This window comes from Chionomys nivalis, chromosome X, assembly GCF_950005125.1.
Source record: "Chionomys nivalis chromosome X, mChiNiv1.1, whole genome shotgun sequence".
In the NCBI taxonomy this organism is placed as follows: domain Eukaryota; kingdom Metazoa; phylum Chordata; class Mammalia; order Rodentia; family Cricetidae; genus Chionomys; species Chionomys nivalis.
In genome coordinates this window covers 83,739,218-83,763,066 of record NC_080112.1, presented here as the reverse complement: position 1 = coordinate 83,763,066, position 23,849 = coordinate 83,739,218, and the positions used below count along the sequence as shown (strand labels likewise).

General features: G+C 33.0%; 1 protein-coding gene across 2 annotated transcripts in view; it reads right to left on the bottom strand.

Annotated features, from left to right (window-relative positions):
• Positions 1–23,849, bottom strand: part of Klhl4 (kelch like family member 4) — a 90,556-nt gene that overhangs the window by 3,691 nt on the left and 63,016 nt on the right. The window contains exons 6-9 of one of the 2 annotated variants that reach the window (XM_057759588.1): positions 14,113–14,299; positions 8,904–9,128; positions 7,410–7,572; positions 5,353–5,565 (exon numbers count right to left, since the gene is read on the bottom strand). In XM_057759588.1, coding sequence (XP_057615571.1) covers positions 5,353–5,565; positions 7,410–7,572; positions 8,904–9,128; positions 14,113–14,299 — 788 coding nt within the window. The remainder of the gene's footprint in view (positions 1–5,352; positions 5,566–7,409; positions 7,573–8,903; positions 9,129–14,112; positions 14,300–23,849) is intronic. The other variant, XM_057759589.1, reaches the window with a different exon arrangement.

The window sequence follows — 23,849 nt, the reverse complement described above, 5'->3', positions numbered from 1 at the left end:
TTGGCAATGCCATCACAGGACAAATGCTCCTGGGCTGTATAAAGATACAAACTTAGTAAGCCATTAGGAACAAGTAGTGTTCCTTCACAATCTCTGCTTCAGTTCTGCCTCCATATTCTTGCTGCAATTCGTAACTTTGCTTCCTCAATAGTGGATTATAACCTAAATAAGTCATTTCCTCTATTAAGATTGGTTAGCAGTGATGGAAACTAGAAAACTGGAAAACCTTCTCTTTCTTTAAAGTAATGACTTTATGTGTGTGACATTTGTGTACTTGTGTTCATGTCTGTGTTTATTTGTGTATGTATATGTGTATGTGTTAGTAAGAAAATTCCAACAGAAATATATGCCTACAAAGTACAAATTCTACCTGTTCCATGAATTTCTTTAAGGGAATATTCCCTATATCATCTGTGTTTCCTGAGATCCAAATGATAATTTGTGATTTGGTGATAAATTAACATTATTAACTATTTTTGTGCCTATGTATCATGTTTACTTTGAAAGAGAATACAGACAGATGATCTTTATTTTAAGCAACAAATAATGTTATTTATCTAAACCAATGTTTTCCACTCTAAGAACTCATGCCGTGGAATATTATTTTAAGTTGTTTTATATTAATTTATGCTGTGGAATATTGGTTTAATGATACAAAGATGTTTTGCGTTTTTTTAAGTTGCATTTATTTAACTCTGTGAAGCAACATTATTTTGCATGTGTAAAACACAAGACTGATCTAATAAAGAGCTAAATAAACAATAGTTTATCAGGAGAAAGATAGTTGGGGCTGGCCAGAGAGAAAGAATAAATGAGAGAGATGAGAGAGAAGAGGAAGAGTGAAAAAAGGAGAAGGAAAGGAGGAGGCAAAGGTTCAACTCCCCAACAACATGGGCAGCCATGGAATAAGAAGAAAGGAAAGACATAGACTAGAGAAAGGTAGAAACACAGAGAAAAACCATAGTTGAAGAGAAATGGGATAATTTAAGAAAAGCTGGCTAAAAGTGCAGCAGAGGTCCTAGCCACACCACTTAGTAGCTTAAAGACTCATACAGTCAAAAACAGCTATACTATATGCAGTAAAGAGATCTAGATGGAGAAATATTTAAACAGGTTACAGTGAGTTTTACAATGTATGTAGGCTTAAGAAAAGAGACAGGGTAAAATAGTTACTAAAAAAGTTAAAAACATGACACAACTTTATAGCTAGAAGTAAAGTAATATAAATAAGACACTCTTGGGAATATACCCAAGAGATGCCCTATCATATGACAAAAGTATCTGTTCAACCATGTTCATAGAAGCATTGTTTGTAATAGCCAGAACCTGGAAACAACCTAGATGCCCTTCAATGGAGGAATGGATGAAGAAAGTGTGGAATATATACATATTAGAGTACTACTCAGCAGTAAAAAACAATGACTTCTCGAATTTTGCATGCAAATGGATGGAAATAGAAAACACTATCCTGAGTGAGGTATCCCAGACCCAAAAAGAGGAACATGGGATGTACTCACTCATAATTGGTTTCTAGCCATAAATAAAGGACATTGAGCATATAATCTGTGATCCTAGAGAAGCTAAATAAGAAAGTGAACCCAAAGAAAATCGTATAGTCATCCTCCTGGATAGGGGAAGTAGACAAGATTGCCGGGCAAAAACTGGGAACTTGCAGGTGAGGTGGCATGGGGCTAAGGGGAAATGGGGTGAGAAACGTGAGAAGGGGAGGATGGGAGGAGCTTGGGGGATGGGATGGTTGGGATATAGGAAGGGTGAATACGGGAGCAGCGAAGTGTATATCCTAACTAAGGGAGCCATCTTAGGGTTGGCAAGAGACTTGACTCTAGAGGGGCTCTCAGGTGTCCAGGGAGACATCCCCAGCTGGTACCTTGGGCAACTGAGGAGAGGGAACCTGAAATGATCCTATCTTGTACTGATGAATATTTTACATATCACCTTAGAACCTTCATCTGGCGATGGATTGAGGTAGAGACAGAGACTCAATTTGGAGCAATGGTCTGAGCTCTTAAGGTCCAAATGAGGAGCAGAAGGAGGGAGAACATGAGCAAGGAAGTCAGGACCACGAAGGATGCACCCACCCACTGTGACAGTGGAACTGATTTATTGGGAGCCCACCAAGGCCAGCTGGACTGGGACTGAATAAGCATGGGTTGAAAATAGACTCTCTGAACATGGCGGACAATGAAGGCTGATGAGAAGCCAAGGACAATGGCACTAGGTTTTGATCCTAATACATGAACTGGCTTTGTGGGAGCTTAGCCTGTTTGAATGATCACCTTCCTGGACCTAGATAAAAGTGGGAGGACCTTGGTCTTTCCGCAGGGCAGGGAATTTGGACTGCTCTTCAGTATCGAGAGAGAGGGGGAATGGAGTGGGGGGAGGAGAAGAGGAGTGGGGATAGGGGAAGGGGAGTGCGGGGAGGGGCAATATTTGGGAGGAGGGGGAGGGAAATGGGAAACGGGGAGCAGGTGGAAATTTTAATTAAAAACGAATAAAAATAAAAAAAGAATAAGCCATGTAAATTTTGAAAACACACATGTAGTCTGTATCCTACATATTGCTTTATTGAACTTGAGTTTTTTGATTGGGGAGCAGGGCAGGGCAGCAGGCTGACAGACATGGGATTGTCAACTAGACTGTTAAGTGGAACCGACCTACTTTAGGTCTATCTTAACTTTTAAAAAGAATTTTTAAAAATGAATTTCCTTGGAGAAGAGCTTTTGTTTTTATTTCTACAAAAAACAAAAACTGTGGATTCCTTCCAGGTTGATAAGTATCAGGTTTGATTGGGGAAGGGCTGCTGATATTGACAGGTGATATATATCAGCAAAAGATATATCTTGTCTGTCAGGACTTGGCCATTATCTCAATATTTACAGGGACCCCTAAAGAAGCCTTCACCCACAGATATCAGGAAGCAATTTGGAGAACATGAAACCTATATTCCAAAAAGATGGAGTAGATGGTTGTTGGTTATTTGGTGGGTTATGGATGTTTGTTATCATTAAAGAAATATAGCAATATAGGATAAGAAGACAATTATTAATCTCCATTATTTTGCATAGGCATTGATTTTCATATATTTATACAAATTTAAAGTTATTTTTGTTATAATGTATATATGTTTCTACTTTTATTTTGTGTATTGTGCTTATACAGCTCATTTAGAAATACAATGTATAATTAGGATATAGGATGTGTTGTTAGTTTATACTGATGAGACTTTTAATTATATCAGATATGTTTTCAAGGTTAAGCAAGTATATTTTAGACAGATAGGTGATTATCAACCACTTAAAATACCTATAGAATGTGGCAGTTAATATGTTTAATAACCTAAGGTTTTGCATGATAATGAGACACATCTGCTTTTGGCTTCAACAATTTACTTCATAAAAGAATGATGGACATTGAAGAAACTCCATATGGAGTTTGTTTTCAATGTGGCAAGTATAACACATAAGAAAAAGACTGTTAAAGTTTTCCAAGAGAAGGTGGAACAGTCCTTCAAGAATCCTGCTTCACGGAAAAGTCTGACAAACATTCTGCAGGACACAGAGGAAAGTGACTGTCAAACTTTGCCAATACAGGGTAGAACAGTCAGTCCTTCAAAGTTTCTGCTCCACTGAAAAGTATGCCAGATATGCTAGGCCTGTAGGCTAAAAATAGATACCCCAGCATTGCAAAGGAACATTGGGTGAATGTCCAGGAAACAAAATGTCTCTGTTGTTCAGTAATATTACATCCATCTGGCATCTTTGGTGGAGATAAAGACTAAATAGAGTTATAGTTTTACTTAGGCATGATTGAAAATAAATTAAGCATAAAATTTCAGAATCACTAAGATAAGATAATTAATGGTGTATTTTACTTTGAATTTGCTAAATACAAATGATCTGAATTGTAAATGTAACTCTTACTTGATAACTGCTTTTTCATATTTATTTATTTATTTATTTATTTATTTATTTATTTATTATGTATACAATATTCTGTCTGTGTGTATGCCTGAAGGCCAGAAGAGTGTACCAGACCCCATTACAGATGGTTATGAGCCACCTTGTGGTTGCTGGGAATTGAACTCAGGATGTTTGGAAGAGCAGGCAATGCTCTTAGCCTCTGAGCCATCTCTATAGCCCCAATAACTGCTTTTTTTTTAAAAAAAATTATTTATTTATTATGTGTATAGTGTTCTCCCTGCCTGAATGGCTGCAGGCCAAAAGAGGGCTCTCATTACAGATGGTTGTGAACCACCATGTGGGTTTTGGGAATTGAATTCAGGACCTCTGGATGAGCAGTCAGTGCTCTTAACTGCTAAGCCATCATTCCAGCCTGATAATTGCTTTTGGTGTGTATACTTTTGCAATGTTAAAATTAAAATATTTTATTTTTATTTAGAGAAAAGTGAGAAATATCATAGAATGTTAGTTAAAGATATATTTGTTTAATCTGTGGAATATTTGTTTAATGATATAAAGATGTGTTTCATTCTTTTATGTTGCATTAGTTTAATTCTGTAAAGTTGTGTTACTTTGCCTGTCTAAAACAACTGACCGGTCTGATAAAGAGTTGAATGGCCGATAAATAGCTAGGCAGGAGAAGGATAGGTGGGATTGCCTGGTAGAGAGATTAAACAAGAGAAAAAAAAGAGAGATAAGTAAGATAAAGAGGAGAGAGGACACCGGGGGACAGCCACCCAGCCACAGATTAAGAAGAAAAAATATATATAGAATAAAGAAAGGTAAGAGGCAAAACAAATTTAAAGAGAAATCAGGTAATTTCAGTTAGAAAAGCTTGCTAAAAACAAGCAAAGCTCCAGAATTCATAAGTATGAGTAGGTCTCTGTGTCTTTATTTGTGATCGGGGTGGAGGACCCCCCAAAGAGCAAAGACTAAAAACAACCAACTGTAAACTTAGCTTTGAGCAAGGAAATATTTTTTGCAATAAGTAAGGTTGTTGTTCAGAAAAGTAATTTTGTTTGGAAATTCTGCTCATATTTTTGACAGTCCTTTTTATTATCACTTTGAAGACCAAATTGAGTTTTGAAACAGTAAACTTAATTTGATTTGGATATCATGACTGATTTATAACTTTGCAGAAAAAAATCCTTATTCGTTTATCTCTTTTGTGTCACTACTTTATAACATAACTAAACAAATATGTTTCATAAAGTTTGGGCCTTTTACAAAATACTTTGTGTTTAAGCATAAGTGTGGAATGTTACAAAGTACAAATCTATTTTAAAAACTAATGTATCCAATTACATTTTGGTAGTTTCATTTTTTTTTTTCTCATTAAAAAGTCCAAATAACCACATCTGTAAAAACTTACCTTTCTACACAGTCAGAAAGCCTGGAGCAATGGTTAGGAGCAGGAGCATCATGTCCCCCTACAACATACAAGTATCCATTGTGGGTTGCTACGCCTACACCTCCACGTCTTTTTGACATTGGAGCACACAGACTCCACTTGTTAGTATGTGGGTCAAAGTACTCCATTGACTTGAGGCAGGAACTTCCATCACGCCCACCAATAGCATACAGCCTACAAAAAAAATAAACACACACATACATATATACCCATGTGTGTGTACATAGTCACACAAATTCATTTACAGAAATGACAATGAAGGCACTTTTATTTTCTCACACTCTATAATGTATGTTCTAGTCCATTGCTGTTGTCAACAGAAAGACTGGATTTGCAAATGAGTATTTATCTATTGCCCTTGGTAAAGCCTAGTCTATTCCAAACAACCCTCTTTTATTTTTGTCAAAAAAAATTGACTTAACACTGAAAGATCTGGAAAATATTTATGTGCAGAAATTCAAAAGGTATCAAGAAGATTTATTTTCATATGTAGTCCCAACAATCAATTTCAACAAAGTTGCAGTTACAGGAGGTCAAACTGTTTCACTTCATACTTTCTGTCATATATGAACTGTTTAGTATTAAATATAATATTTTTCCTAAAAGATGTTTATATAAGTCAACTGATGAAATATAATAAAATTGAGACGGTAGATTATCCTTATGAAGAAAATGTTGTTTTATGATTTATGAATGTAAATTATTATAATATATAATGCTTTAATTTAAATATTATACTGTAATCATAAAGATTATAAACAATCGTCAAACCATATGCTTGTAGCTTTCTTTCACACTGCATTGAAAGCAATATAACTCAATAAAGCAAAATAAAATAAATTCAAGTTGATGATTTGAATCTGGTGTGGTGTATAGAGGGGTTATGGAATTGAATCATTTGATATCATCTGGTTAGAATAATTATGTGAAACCCCAAAATATTATACATAGGACATACTCTTTTGCTTTAACTATTTACTATTTCTTTTTCTGTTGAGTTCTAAAATACACCTGTGCTGAGTTTTTACTAAGCACATTGATGTTCAGGTACCAATTTCATACATAGTAGTAGAGAATAACATAAATCTTGACACTGGTTACCCTATTGTCTGAACTATCTACCATGTAAGCTATATGTGACTTTGTGTGGTTTCATGTCTCTGGAAAATACACATGTAAGTAGCATTATACAGACTAAGCAGGTTATATTTAATTTATAATATAATTTATAATTATATTTAATAATATGTATATATATATGCATGAATGTGAAAACAATGAAAAAGGAACATTAAATTTGCAAGAAAGACATGAAGGTATATGGGCCAGTTTAGATGGAGGAAAAGGAAGGAAGAAACAATGTAATTATTTAATAATCTCAATAATAGAAGAAAAATAAAAATAAAGAAAAACATAATTATGTAGTACTGATTCAAGGTTTGGAAGCATCACAGAGCTTGTTTTTACAGAATCAGAAAAATGTGAGTCTTCAGGAAGGGCAAAACCAGATGGAATTCATTATTTATGCACCTTAAACTCTCAGAGGAGAGATTGGTGAACAATAACTTACCTTATTCATAAACATAGGAAGACAAATTACTTTTATAAATTTAGAGTAATTCATAATGCAAAATATGTCACTTATTTAGAGCAAATTGGAAATGATTATCTAAAATAGTGTTCTTCAAATTCATGTGTATATACTTTTCCTAAAGATTTAAGTAAAATTCAGTTTCTGATTCTTTTAAGATAAGACTAAGGTGTAAAATTTTCCCCAAAGATTCCTTGTATTTCTGGATCCAGGACCAAATTTTGAATAGAGTCTATTAAATTTTTTAATGTAGCATTTATTGTAGAAAACTATTTTCCGTCACAAAGAAAGGAAGATTCCACCAATTGACTTTTATAATTGCTAATAAGGATGATCTGATAACGTATAATGTTTACTGACTGATGATCATAATACAGAAACTGCACTACATGATCTGGTAACAAAGAGTTTGTATATTTAAGTTTACTTGTTATTTAATGCAACAACTCCAACGGTGCTTCTAGGAGTTGACATGCTGGCCACATAATTCCATTGACGTCCATCAGGATCCCATCTTTCTACAGTATTTAGATAACTCCATCCATCGTGACCTCCAACAGCATACATTGGTCCTTCAAGTGTCGCTACACCTAAAGGATAGCATAGTATAAAGGGTCACTTACCTATGCCTCATGCAATAATGTACTTCTACTTTAGAAGCAACAAACTGCTTTAAGAACTATTTTGTATCTGAAATAGTTTTCTGCCCATGTGAGTTATTAATTGATTACATATGAGGCTAAATATGGTATTATTATCATAGAAAAACTTCCCCTGACCACTATATTGCATGATAAGCTATCAATAATCAGATTCTCATTGCTTTTTGTACATTCTTCACACATATGTGATTACTAACGTGTGTTAGATTGCATTTTTAAAAGCTTGCATTTATTTCTTTTCAGGACATGCACATGCATAAGAATTATAATGATATAACAGATAATAACTACATTGTGTATGATTTAATAGAAACAATTTAACAAAACAAATGGTGAGAAAATTCCAGTCCTGGATCTGACACGTAGTACCATAGTACCATATGAAAGTCTATGTACAGAAATAACTAAGTGGTTAAAAGTGGGTACTGATCTTGCCAAGAACTGGATGAGTTCAGTTATGGCACTCATGTCTGGCGGTTATCAACTGCCTGCAATTCTGGCTTCAAGAGATCTGATACTTTCTTCTGATCTCCAAGGCACCATTTGCATGTTTGTAAGCCCACATACAGATACATTTGCTTACGCATAAGTTTTAAAAAAAATCATAAAAGCATACTGTGTAAAAACAGTCAAATACTTCATTTTTTCAGATACCATAATATTTAAGCACATAGAACATAGTATAGAGAAATCAATGTAATTTGATATACATTCAAGAGAATTAATGTTTTCCAATATTCTATACAACCTTACTTATCCATAAACTGTGTAGAAACCTCTGCCTTAATTATGCTTTAGAGTTCTGATCAGCAAAAGTACTAATCATAAATATATTTATCCTGTATTTGCATCCAAAAATCTCTTAATCTCTTAGTGAATGCAAATCTGCTTGTTGTGCAGAGGCATAATTTTCTGACAAGAGCTTATAATACTTTACCATTGTCAAAAATTTTACTCCCAACTGAGCTTGAGGAAAGTGTTCTGTTGCACTTTATATGCTCCATAAAATACACTTTCAGAAAATTAACATCTTCTCTGAAATGGAACTCTTTCAAATGTTGGTAGAAGGGACATAGAATTAAAATATAACATTATGTTACAATTAAAGATTTCCATGAACGTTTCAAGTTTGCTTAACCTTTCCAGGACCTTTAAGCCCCTGTGATTCTTGGAATATCTCTTTGTAAAGTGCTTATCGACCTAGTATGAAAAGTTTTCCTACATATTTTTGAGAAATTATATAGCGTTAAATATCTTACCAAGCCCATGTCTATGTGTTGACATAGGAGGCATCACAACCCAGGTTTTGGTAACTGGATTAAAACATTCTACAGTATTCAAAGTTTTTAAACCATCTCTTCCTCCCACAACATAAAGTTTATTATCAACAACTGCAACTCCAAACTGAAGTCTACGACCACTCATAGTGCCAATATGGAGCCAACTGTTGGTTCTGAGGTCATACTTCTCAATTGTAGTAGTACCTGTTAAAGATGTAATTAACAATAATAAAAACCAAGTTAAACTATAAGTGTGGTTATTTAATATTATGTGTTCTAATTCACAACATACCATCAAAAAAGAGAGTTGAAATTAATTTAACTAGCTCATCTATCAGTATTAACTGATATATAAGGCAAGGAGTGATAGTTCCACTGCTTTTAAATTAAACTGGAACCCTGAGCAGAAAGTAGTGTATTTGGTTTTGACATCAAGATATGAATTTAATGACAATATTAAATAATACATGAAATAAAATTGTGGGCAATTACAGGTGGTACCAATACATGATTTATATATATTATGAAAAAGCTCATATCTTAGTTCTTTTATTGCATATTTGTATAAAATATATGATGAATTAATTCCTTCTATAGCTTAATAAAGCCAGTGAACTGAAATTTTAATTATGCTAATAATTATTTTCTTCGTATTTTCTACAATGTAAGGATTTCTCTGTTGTATGTATATAGATGTATGTGTATGTTTAAAATTATTTTAAATGAATTAAACATTAGACGGAGAACTAAACAATTATGAATTACAATTCATTTCACATGTTTTTGGCATTATTTCTCCAAAATTTTCATGGTTGTTATGTGAAGAATTGCAGCTGAAGTTATAAAATTCTTAAGAATTAATTCATTGATGAAAGTTTTTTTAATTTTTTTTATTAAAAATTTCCACCTCCTCCCCACCTCCCTTTTCCCTCCCCCTCTCCCTCCCCACACTCCTCACACCGCACTCCCCTCCCCCTCCCTCTCCAGTCCAAAGAGCAGTCAGGGTTCCCCGATGAAAGTTTTAAGTTAAACTTCTGAAATATCAATTCAGTGAAGTAGTGTATTCTCACCAGTGAAATAGTAAATTCTAACTAATATTTTAATGAATTTTTTACTTCTGTAAACACTGCATTTTGTAATTTACTCAATGTTGCTGTTGAGCATTTTCAGTGAAGTCTGATTCATCACAATGGCTATGAGTATAATGAAAAAAACTAAAGTAGACTTAATTAGTATTCATTCCTATAGTTTATCAGAGGGATTTGTAGGAAAAATAGTTCACTGTAACAATAAAAATAAGGTTAATATTTGCAGTGTTGTTATTGGCAGCTGTAAGGCTATGGTCTAAGAGCATATAAAGGCAAAATTTAGGTGGAGCTTATATTGTGTCTATAGCTAATTTATTTTGATTTAGGTCATCTTTTCTGCACTACAAATATTTAGATGATACAGTTAAACTTAAATACATACAAATTCCTACATGATTTCAAATACAGATTTCTGAGAATGTTTTGTTTTTATTTATTACAATTTTGACAAATCATTCTTTTAATTCTTCTGATTTGTTTTATTGTTGGTTTATTCAGTGAAAATTATCATAGCCAATTTAGATTGTAATTCAAATTAAGCTATACTAATTATTAAGAAAATATAGATAACAATGAAAAGGTAATAGGTTAGGAAAATACACAAGGCTATATTAGCTATTATAGAAAAATGAACTCGAAATATCTCGATATCCAGGGTAGTAAGCTAACTACAAAAGATAAGATTTTATTTAAATTCTCTATTGCAATCACAAAAGTTTGGATTAGTACTTTAGAATTTTGAACTTTAAAGACTTTCTCAGTTTCTTTAATCACCATTTCTGATAATTCAACTATTCAAATTTAAAATTTTGACTCAGATCTTGACTACAGTTTTCTGATGATGGTTCTTTTATGATAATTTCTAGTCATTAGCATTAGCTTCAGACATTTGTGTGTTGTCTGTATTTATTTGTAGTTCTGTATTTATTATACGATTTAGAACCAAAAATAAATAACAGAGTACTATATTCCTAGACATTAATAGGTGAAACTTCAAAAAGCATCATCAAGGCAACTGAAACAATATACTATAAGAAAAGGCATATATAGCACTGTGAAAATCTGTAATGCTTTTCAATATAATATTGATTTATGTAAGCAGACACTACCCTTTCCACATTTTGTGCATACTACTTAGATTTTGTATCTAATTCTATATTGTTTTATTGTTGATTATAGGAGCTCACACTGGTTGTTCAAGAACCTGAAACCACAAAGAGTACAGAGGGTTTTACTGCTATCCCTTCTAGAATTGTGATAATGGAGATAAAGGAACAAGGACTTCTAGTAAGTATTCATTCAATAACATTTCGAGAATATCAAATCTTAAATTGCCCAAAGTAGAACTAATAGAAGTTCTCTTCCAGTATTATGGTCAGAGTTATGAAGTATTTTCAAAAGGTACTTGAAACTGCTAGCTCTTATTATTTTCCTAATAGTTGTCAACTTCCCATAGATCTTTATATGGTGTTTCTATATAGAGACCCTCAAAAATGAAAGGTTTACATGCCTTCAAAACTGAACTGTGGTAAGAGAGGTCAGTTATAAAAAGTTCCTATTTTGTTCATCTTTAGAATCAGAAATGAAACTGGATACACTTACAATCATTTCATTGTTTAAAAAAAACCTCTTCATTTAAGGATAACATAGACAATAAATACTTGAAAATGATAAGATAGAGCAAATGCAACAAACACACACACACATAAGAGATTTCTATACTGTACCAGAGAAATGGCTCAGTGGATCAAGGTGCTGGCAGCTAAACCTGATGACTGGAGTTTGATCTCAAGGAGACAACTGATTCCTGTAAATTGTCTCCATATGCACACTGTGACACACATGTGCTCGCAATACAATTAATAAATAAAATGAACAAAGTCTCAATACTTAGAAATGTTTCTATATTGCAGATTATGTTTTTAAAGATATCACAGACTAGAACCAGAATTTATAGTGCATATGTAGAACATAAGCCTAGCATAAGTAAAGTGCTAAACTGATTCCCAGCACTGAAAGAAAAAAAAAACTCAATGAATGATAATTGCATTTATGTTTTGCACTTAATACCTTCAGTTTTTAATTTAAGTACCAAGAAGCTGTTAATGTTATTCTATTCAGTTCAATAAAGTCAGGGTTAGTGGTTTATTGTCTGTAATACCAGCACTTGGGAGGCTGATGCAGGAGGATTGCCATCACCTTTTAAATCAACCTAGGCTATGGAAGCAATATGTGAAAAATAAGACAATCAAAAGCAATAAAATGCAAAACTATCAAACCTGAAATTAATTAGGGTATCCTGTAGTATTTGTTATTTTCTGAAGAATGCTAGTTATATGAAGTAGTTCCAGAATTTTGGAAATTATTTCCTCTATAATCTCATTTTCAGAAGTGTTAAATTAGATATATATTTTGTAGAGTTTGTATATTGACAAGCTGACATATAATATGGCAATGTTTAAAGGTTTTTTGCATTAGAACTGATAAGATGATGAATATTTACTCTCACAAATTGATCAATTTTGTTCTCACAATACTCTGTTAGTTATCATGAAAGCAGACTATTACCAAACAAAAATCAGACAGGAGATGAGAAAAGACTATAGAGGGCAATTTTTTTTTAAAAAAACATCTATGTTATATGTATGCATTACAGTATCATAGTGAAACAACTTTATTCTACAATTAATGAGCAGTAATAAAAACAAAAGTTTACCTTCTATATGTTCTTTGCTATTTTCACTTTCTTACTTTTTTGTCCCTCAAGCTCATAATTTTTTATTATTTTAAATTTCTTAGATTTAGATACTCTATTATAGTAATAGAAAATTCACTAGGTGAAAATTCTTTGAAATTAATTGGCATATTTCTTATATCTATTCCAGTTTCAAATGGAAATAATGGATTGTTACTAGGATAAACCTTCAAGTTGTAGGTCATTTATTCAATCTATCAAATAAAATTTCAACTTATGATTTATCAGTATTCGCACTTTCTTCTCAATAAACTTCATTATAAAACGGTTTCTTTAGTTTGGAGAGATAATCCAGTTGGCAAATCATCAGCTGCCCTCTCACAAGACCCAGATTCTATTTCCAGCACTCACATGACGGCTAAAAACAACCTGTAACTCCACCCCAAGGGATCTGAAGTCTCTTCTATTCTTCTTGAGATTGTACTCATGGGTGCTAAACATGCATTTACAATCAAGTATGAAAACAAAACACCCTTGCATGTAAAATAAAATAATAAAAAAATCTTTGCTTTGTTATTTTAGCCAAAAGAATCATAAAAATGAAAATGTCACATGAAAACAATAAAGCCATAGACAAAATTTTTCAAGAAGGGGAAGGATAATGGCTTCAGAAGCTGCTCCTTTATCTTCATGGAAATTTTATTTATATAAAATTAACCTTATATTGCAATTCAAACTGAGGATCTTACTGTTAACATTTCAGTATTTTTTTATAATTAGTCTTTAATCATGTAGCAGAGTTAAGAGCACTAACTAGATGTCACCATTGTATTTGGGAAAATACATTTATCTCTTTCAAAAATAGAAACATGGATAGAAAGAAAGATGATACAGACAGACAGACTGAAAGACAGACAGACAGACAGACATACAGACAGATAGATAGATAGAGCTGGATAGATAGATGATAGATAGATAGATAGATAGATAGATAGATAGATAGATAGATAGATGATAGATAGATAGATGGATGGATAGATAGATAGATAGATAGATAGATAGATAGATAGATAGATAGATAGAGCTGGATAGATAAATAAAATTTCCCTGTAAAGGTTTGACAGAGAAAACTGAATAGTCAAACCTAGTGTTTTGTTCTTAAAGTAAAATCTTTATTAAGAATTAAGTAAGTCATAATTAACAGATGATGATCCATAAGATAAGGAGGAAAATGAGGTCATAAAATAATCACACAAACTACCCTATTTATGAAAATTCAGCTTCTGATACACTTACTTAACAGGGATTTAATAGTCTCCTTATAACGTGGAGGCTGTTAGAAATATCTCTCTCTTCTTTTTTCAAATGGAGATATTTTCCCAATTAATTAATGTGTTGCTTTTACCTTTAGCAGCATCCATACCTCCCACAGCATAAAGTGCCCCCACAGTTGACTTTCTAGGTTTTGTACGAGGGCTTTGCAACATGGATCTTCTCTCAGGCAAGAGATGATACTTCATAGCTTCCATTAATAACTTCTGACACTCCAGATCATCAGCAAACATCGAACTGTTTTCCAGATCTGCTAGTAACTAGAAAGTAACAATGCATGGTACATATATAAGGAGTCCAACATAGAAAGAACACGGTTTATTTCTATAACATGGAATACTAAGTATGAAAACAGATGAGAAAAATATTTGTCAGGTAATCAAAGAGACTAGCTATAGCACACAATGCTGAGTACGTTCATCTACTGCTTAAGGCTAATTCAAACAGTTCACATTTTTGTGTATTTGGGATATTGGAGATGTCATGGAAATATACTCTGTAAAGATATTATCCCCTACATGTATATATATATGCATATATATGTGTGTGTGTGTGAATAATTTATTCTAAAAGCATATGCTTTTATAAGTGAGCTAGTATATATATATATGTGTGTGTGTGTGTGTGTGTGTGTGTGTGTATGAATAATTACTAGTCAAGACCAGAAAAAGTGGGTGATAGATATTGCCATTACCTAATATATTACAGGATCCTAAATAACTATGACGAAATATAGGTAATATATTGTTCCCAAGAGGAACTGCAGAAAACTCAAAGACATATTTCAGAATGTTGATATGTATCATTTTATTGAAGCTTTGGGTCCACACTGGCATAGTATATAAAAAGAAATAGCAAACAAGTTTGCTGGATTAAATTGTTAGTCTTATACCATAAGATTTCTATGACAATTCTTTTTCTGGTTAACTTTAGTTCTGTTTTATTTGACTTGTTCTCTGGTGAAGGAATATTTTGATTTGCCAGACTAAACTGCAGGCATTTTTTTAAACATGATATTTGAAATAGGTTTGAAGATTATGCTACAAAACTTTCTTCTAAAAAACACTTTATAGATTTATAATGTTCATATATTTTATTTCTTTAGTGTTTGTTTGAAATATTGTGGAAGTCAAAAAATACCGACCCATTTCCACCTTTTCTGATAGTCAGAGAGTTTGGAGATTTGACAATCATTATTGCATGCCCTAAGTGAGGAGGTGATTGCTTAGTTCTTTTAAAATTAAAATAGCTTATTCTAGTAAGTCCATGCCATTCTGACAGGTGGTCAGGATATGCAAATGTACTTCTGCCCTAACCACCCCCACCCACCCCAGCCCCACCCTTTATGATGGGTACAAAAGTTGTGGAAAAATAAACGCTAGTGAATTTCAGGATTTCTGTCACTGGAATGCCCTGCTGATACTTTCCAAGTTTTCTGTCTCATTATTTTTATGCGTCTACATATTCTTTACTTATATTTCTTAATTTTCCATGCCTCTACCCTGGTAAGAAGGTTGGTCCTTGACAAAATATAATCAATTATCTTAGAAACTCTACGTGCCCATCTAATTTCATATTACTAACAATATTTGGAAATTTTCAAATAAGACATATTTTAAGTATAAAGCATTATTAAAGTTCAGAGAACAATAGTTGTATGATTAGGTATGACACATCCCCTTATTCTAATACAGAGAAGTTTAAACTAATGCCTGCTGGAAAATACCAAATCTAAATAAAGAAATCTAAATTTAAGAGCTTTGTATACACAAGTACTTCCCAGGATTTTTCATGCCTAAAAAATATGATGAACAGGTTAAAATATATATTGTTCAACCTAATTATAGGGTCTAAAAACATAGATTCTAAAAAGTTCATAGAAAATATCTTGATGTTGCTCTGGGAGAATTACAGATTCTAATCATTTTCCTAGTTTCTTATGCTTACACAAATAGAAATTTTCTACATAATCTGAATTTCAACTATCTGTTTTTTATTAAGAATTTTGATATATGTATATATATATATATACAGAGAGAGAGAGAGAGAGAGAGAGAGAAAGAGAGTAGTTATGTTTTAAGTATTATTATTATCTTATCTTTTGGATAAACAATACACTCAAGAAAGCACTTGAAGAAACATTGTCTTAAAAAACCCAAAAGGTAGTTGATAGTATGTCATTATATATATATATATATATATATATATATATATATATATTATAAAAAGTGATAATAATAGTATAAAAATAATGAGCCAAAAGATTCAAGCATTATCCAAGTATCCCAGCAAGAAGAAAATATATATATATATTCTCAATGAACATATCAAATTTCATAATTTAATAAACAAGAGGACTCATTAGAAAGTATGAGATTGCAAAAGCATTTCTAAGAGGATATTAATGCTTTAAAAAAACCCAGAAAATACAAACAACTTAAAATACACTTTGACACCATAAATATATTAATAATAAATGAAACTCAATGTTAATAGATGGAAAAAATAACAAAGATTATTGCAGAAAAAAATGGAATGGAGACCAGAAGAACATAACAAAAATCAACGAAATATACTAAGATAAGGGCCAAATTTAACAAGATGATAGGTGAAAAAGGAAACACTACATTAGAAACAGATTAAATCCAGAGAATTGTTAGTGAATACTTTCAAAATGTTTATTTAAAATATTCTGGAAAGTCTATGATAAGGAGTAAATTCTTAGACAGATAGAAACTACTAAGATTAAATTCAGAGGTTATAAAAGTGATAATAATAGTATAAAAATAATGAGCCAAAAGATTCAAGCATTATCCAAGTATCCCAGCAAGAAGAAAAAAATTATAATGATTCATTAATGAATTCTACCAGATCTTTAAAGAATAACTAACATAACTATGTCTCAGAAAATTCAAAAAAGCAGAAAGAGAAAGCATTCTACAAAAATCACACCAAAAGAAGGTAGCATTATGCTGAACCTAAAACCAGAAAGGGACACACACAAAAAATAGAAAAATTCAAACCAATTTTTTCCAGAGAAATTAGACACAAATTATCTCAATAAAATATTTTCAAATGGTCTTAAATAATATATGAAAATTGACAAGCAATATTTTTAAATATGTTTCATTTTCAGTATGTTAAGAAGGTACAATAAATGCATATCAACATATGTAAAACAATAAATTAATAGATTCAGGAATAGAAGCCACAAGGTGATTTTAATAGATATTATAACAATATTGACAACAACAAAAGCCTACAGTGATCTTCAACACCACTTCAGGATAAACAGCCCTAAAAAAATTATGACTAGAAGGAACACACCTCAAAATAATTAAGAGTATATAAGGAAATCCATATCTTGCTTAAGGTATCACAATATCCATTTTCATATAGTACAATAGAACCACTGTAACAACATAAGCATTGTACTGGCACAAAAATTTGGGCATTCACACACAAACATATACATATAGAGCAATGAAACAGGCAGAAGATTGTGAAGGAAACTAAATTACTTGGATAGTAAGAAATTGAATGCATTTAGTTTAATAGCAGGGAGTAGACAAGAGTGGCTACTTTTTCCATTACTACTTAATAAACTGAATTATATAAATCAATAAGACAAATAGGTAATAATGATTCAAGTAGAAAAATAACTTCAATTATTTATATGTGTTTATGATTATATATGTAAAAGGTTTTAAAGATTTATGAGTCTTAAATGCAATGAAGAATTTAAGAAAAGTATCAAGATAAAAAATTGATATGCAATGATTAGTAGATTTTTTTAATGCCAGTGACAGTTGTGCTGATGAAATCATTCCAATTATAATAGCTACAAAAAGTAAAATATCTAAAAATAAGTCTATTTTATTATCACTTTAATATATTGGAGGTCAAAGTATTCTACCAGAAAAACCCTAAAGGAATGAAGAAGGTAACTGACACTATAAGAAAGACTACATTAAAGAAAGCGATGTACAGATTTAATGCCAACCTAAACAAAATAACAATAGCATTATTCATATATAGAAATAGAGTGAATAATTCTAAAATGCAAACAGAAATACAAAAAAATTACTCCAAATAGCCAAAGAATTTCTATGTGAGAATAATGCTAAAGTTATAATAATATTCAATTAAAAATTTTAGTATAGAACCATTTAAAAAATAAGCATGTTTCTGGCACATAAATGTATACACAAAAGCACACACATGCACATTGACACAGACTCTGAGAGAGAGGGGCATTGGCAGAGATGTAGAGTAATGGAACAACATAGAGAACTGAGAAATAAACAATAAGCTACATTCGTATATTCTAACTGCTGTGGGACAATGGTCTTGTACCCTGTGAAGATTTGTCACTTGTTTTGTTTTAATAAAATGCTGATTGGCCAGTAGCCAGACAAGAAGTACAGGAGGGGTTGCCAGGCAGGAAGTGTAGGCAGGGCAATGAGAACATGAGAATTCTAAGAAGCAGGAGGACAGTCTACAGTTTTCACCTAGACACAGAAGAAGCAAGATGAGAAGACCTCACTGACAAATGGTAATAAGCCATGTGGCTAGCGCAGACAAGCATAATGGGTTAATATATAATGTAAGAGATAGTTAATAAGAAAGCCTGAACTAATAGGCAAACCAGTTTATAATTAATTTAGGCCTCTGTGTGTTTCTTTGGGACTGAATGGCTGTGGCACCAGGCTGGACAGTAACCTCCACCAACAAATGGTGCCAACGTGGACAACTACATCCACATAAAACCTGAGAGAACTTGGGAAGTAATTTGAGACAAAAGAACAGAGTTAAGCATGACATTTTGGTGGCAGCATTTTCTTGTGTGAGCTCCATTTGCTAGAAAAAAATGTATCTCATTTAAGAGAGGAGTTCTGACTCAGGTTTAACTGTAAAACCTTGCAGCTCTTTTAAGAGGCCCACCACAAAACAATTAAATGGTATTTATGAATAGCCAACACCATGCTTCTTGGTGGTTCCGGGGACCTTGAAACATGGAGCAATAAACATGGCTCCAGCTTCACCATGAAGATAAACTATCAGAAAACTAAGGAATGGGGTGGATTTAGTTTTCAAATCTACAGCTTTAATCCTAGCCATACCACTTAGCAAATTAAACACTCATGCGGTCATAACAGGAGAGATATACAGTAAAGATAGATTCAGATAAAACAAAACAAAACCAACCTCTAAATGGTTTATAGTGTGTTTAAAAATATGCGTAGGCTTGGGAGTTAAAATGAAAGGATAAAGTTGAAAGAGAGAGACAGAGACAGAGAGAGAAGAAAGGAAGTGGTGGCACAAACCTATAATCCCAGCACTTGGGAAGCAGAGGCACCAGACAGGTCTCTGTGAGTTCAAGGACAGAATGGTCTCCACAGTGAATTCCAAAACAACCAGAGATACACAAAGAAACCCTGTCTCATAAAAACAGAAATTAAAAAGAAAAGGAAAAGAAATAGAGTTCAAAATAAAGCCATGTAAAGATGGAAAATACACAGAAAATCTGGATATTGTATGTTATTGTACTGTCTTTGAGTTGTTTGATGGCTGAGGATGACTCAACAGCTGCTAAAAGACATTTGGTTATAAATGCTGCTGGATTAACATGGCATATAAATTTTGAAAAATGCCTTGACTTCAAAATTTAAGTAAAAAGATATGTTACTTTGGAGAAGAGGTTTTGTTTTTGCTTCCACAGAAAATGAGAGGCTGCGGATTCATTCTAGTTTTAGAAAAATCAGGTTTAATCAAGGAAGGCCCCCTGAGAAATATCCAATAATGGCATTTGGCCCAGATGTCTGAGTTCTATGTCCAGAACAGCCTCAAGACTGCTGGCTGAGATGATCAAGCCTCACAGAATAGTCCAGTCAGGATTTGCCCATAACTCTAAATTTTCTTTAGGTCCCTATAAGATTATCAGCATCTCTAATCAGCAGGAAGTATCATAGAAAACTATGCCCACATTCCCTAAAAATGAATTATGGATGTTTTTCTCTCTCTATCTCTCTTTTTTTCTTTTTAGAGTTTTGGTTACAAGTTGTTATGAATAATGGTCATGGAGAAAGCTAAACAAAGGAGATTAGATTCAGAGTTTTTGTTTTGAAAAAAGGGGGGGAAGTGCTGTGGGACAGTGGTCTTATACCCTATAAAGATTTGTCACCTGTATTGTTTTAAGAAAATTCCAATTGGCCAGTAGTGAGATAGAAAGCATAGGTAGGCAATAAGACCAGGAGAATTCTGTGAAAAGGAAAGGCTCAGTCTGTAGGCATCACCCAGACACAAAGAAAGAAAGATGAGAATGCCTCACTGACAAAAGGTACCAAGCCATGTGATAAACACAGACAAGAATAATAGATTAACGAATGATGTAAGAATTAGTTAGTAAGAAAATATTAGCTAATAGGCCAACCAGTTTATAATTAATGTAGGCCTCTGTCTATTTTTTGGGAATGACCAGCTATGGCACCAGGCAGGACAGAATCTTCTGCCAACACCTAACTTTTGATAAAAACTATCAGTAGCAAAGATTTTCTCTTTATCAGATGGAGGGAGGAAAATCAGATATCTGCATGCTTAAGAGTAAGTATAAATTTTCTACCTCTTACATTGCACCAATCAATTCTAAATGAATCACGGATGAAGAACAAGATCACATGAAATGAATAAAAAGCATCATGAAAACAAATGTAACAAACCTCTACAGAATGCAAGAAAATTCTTTGCCAACTATATATTTTAATTGGTTAATAGAATACAGAGTCAGGGGAATAATTCTCCACTGTTGGTTGGAGTGCAAACTTGTACAGCCACTTTGAAAATCACTATAGCAGTTTCTTAGAAAATTGGGAATCAATCTGCCTCTAGACCCAGATGTACCATTCCTAAACATATAACCAAATGATGCTCAATCATACAGCAAGGACACTTGTTCATTAATGTTCATAACAGCATTATTTGTAATAGCGAAAACCTCAGAACAACCTAGATGTCCCTCTACTGAAGAAAAAATGAATGAAAAGAAAATGTGGTACATTTACACAATTGAACACTATTCAGCTGAAAAAAAGTGACATTGTGAAATTTGCAGGCAAATAGAACTAGAACAAGAAATCCTGAGTGAGGTAACCCAGACTCAGAAAGGCAAACACAGTAGGTACTCACCCATAAGTGGATATTACATGTATAGCAAAGAATAACCAGACTATAATCCATAGTGCCAGAGAAGCTAGGTAACAAGGAAGACCCTAAAAGAGGCACATGGATTGCCCTGGGAAGAGGGATTAAATGAGATCACCTGGTTAAACTGGGGGCAAGGGTGTGGTAAAGAAAAGGAGATGGGAGAGGAGAATGTAAGGGAACAGGATGATCAAGTAGGGAGAGGGATGAAGTGGGAGAGCAATGAAAGAGATATCTTAATAAAGAGTCACTATGGCGTTAGGGAGAAGCCTCCTCCTAGGAAATTCCCAAGAATCTTCAAGGATGACCCAAGCTAAGACTGCAAGAAGTATGGAGTGGGTGACCAACATGGCCTGACCCTGTAATTAGATTGGTGAATAACCCAACTATTATCATAGAGCTTTCATCCAGTAACCAGTGGAAACATATGCAGAGATCCACAACCAAGCACCATGGTGAGCTCCAGAAATCAAATCAAAGAGAGGGAGGAGGGAATATATGAGCATGATCATGATGGATAAATCAACAGACAGCTGGTTCAAGCTTGTGGAAATTTATGAACTCTAGACCGACAGCTGTGGAGCCTCCATAGGACCAAACTATGCCCTCCAAGTATATGGGAGACAGTGATGAAAATTGTAGTATTTGAGAGGCTCTTGACAATAGGACCAGGAACTCTCCCTGGTGCATGAGCTAGCTTGTTAGAGTCCATTGTCTATGATGAAACCCCATGCTCATCCTTAATGCAGGGGGGAAGAACTTTGTCCTGCTCCACCTTACTGTGCCGTACTTTGTTGATTCCCCATTGTAGCCCCTTTACCCATAGGGTAGACTGAATAGGGAATGGGCTGTTGGGGAGGCAAGTGGGGGTGGAAGGAGAACTGTGGTGGGAATTTAAAATGAAATTAAAACAATAAAAATAAATATGATTTTAGAAAGTGTTAATATCTAGAATCAACAGAAAACTGAACTTTAAATATCAAATACGGATGTAGGAAGTCCTTTTGTATATGTTGCTTTTATTGGTTAATGAATAAAGAAACTGTCTTATGCCTATGCAAGGCAGAACTTAGCTAGGCCGGGAAAACTAAATTGAATACTGGGAGAAAGAAAGTGGAGTCAGTGAGAAGCCATGTAGCCCAGCAGAGATAGATGCTGAAACTTTACCCAGTAAGCCACAGCCTTGTGACAATACACAGATTAGTGGAGATGGATTAATTTAAGATATGAGTTAGTCAGAAATACACTTAAGCTATTGGTCACACAGTATTGCAAATAATATAGTTTCTCTGATTATTTCAGGAGTCTGGGTGGCCAGGAAACAACAAACAGCCTCCTACTACAAATTTATTAAATCAATAAAAGGACAAATGAATTGAACAGAACAGATAATCCTCAAATTAAAGAACACAAATGGCCATTCAACATATGTAAACAAGTTTCAACATCCTTAGCCATCAGGAAAACACAAAATAAGAATGCACTGAAATTCCATATTAATATATACCTCTAAGAAAAAAATTTAAAAAGACATAAAATTTAAAATTTTAAAAACTCCAGTGAGTAACATATTGGCATGATATAAGGAGAAATAAAACCTTATATACTGCTGTCTCAAAAGTAATCTGGTAAAAAGAAACTAGTAGGAAGTTTCCTCAAAAATCTACAATAGAGCTATTATATAATCTAGCTAAATAATTTGAAAAATATTTACAAAGAAATATAATTCAGCATCCTATATAGATAGTTACCTGTGTATCCATGATTATTTTAACACTATTCAAAAATCTATGATATGCAATAAATATAGATGCCTACCAATAGTATGAAATAAAACAGTGCTTCATAAAGAGGAACTAGCCAATAGTATCTGCAAGCTAATCAAGTAAATTAAGACCATTCTCAGCAAAAATAAGCTATTCAGAAAGACAAATAACACCTTTCCCATGCATGTACAAAATCTAAATTTAGTTATGTGTGTGTCTCTTCTACTTTCATGATGTGCTTATTTGTGAGAAAATAAAAGGAAGGCAAGAGGAGGACATTGGATGTGACAGTAAGCTGAATATCAACAAACTATAATAGATGCATATGAATGAAATATCATTAGGGGAACCTTAATTGCATAGTATATAGATTTAAAAATAAAAAAATAATTTCAAGCAAGAATTTCACACTTTATTTGATTGGGAATAACAGCCACCTTAGAAAATACATTTTTCCTATTGTTTAGTTTGATAATAATGGCTTATGCAATCACATACAAATAAGTAACAGATGAAAACTAAGAGAGAAATTATCAATATGTTAACATATGTTTTTCAATATTAACATTTAATTGGGGGATATGTTATAAAATGTATGAATTTTGTATTAATTTTACAAGACCTCTTTTCTTTTTATAGTAAATGATTTGGGGCACTTTAGCCAGATTCAATAAATATAAAACTCATATGAGCAATGTGCTTTTCTAAATTGTATAAATCACACTTACTATAAGATCAGTTTACAAATAATAGATTGTTATTCACATAAATGTTGCAATAATAGGCCTCCACTGCATTTGAAGAAAAATTCATGTTAAAACTGAACAACATGCTGGGTAGTCCT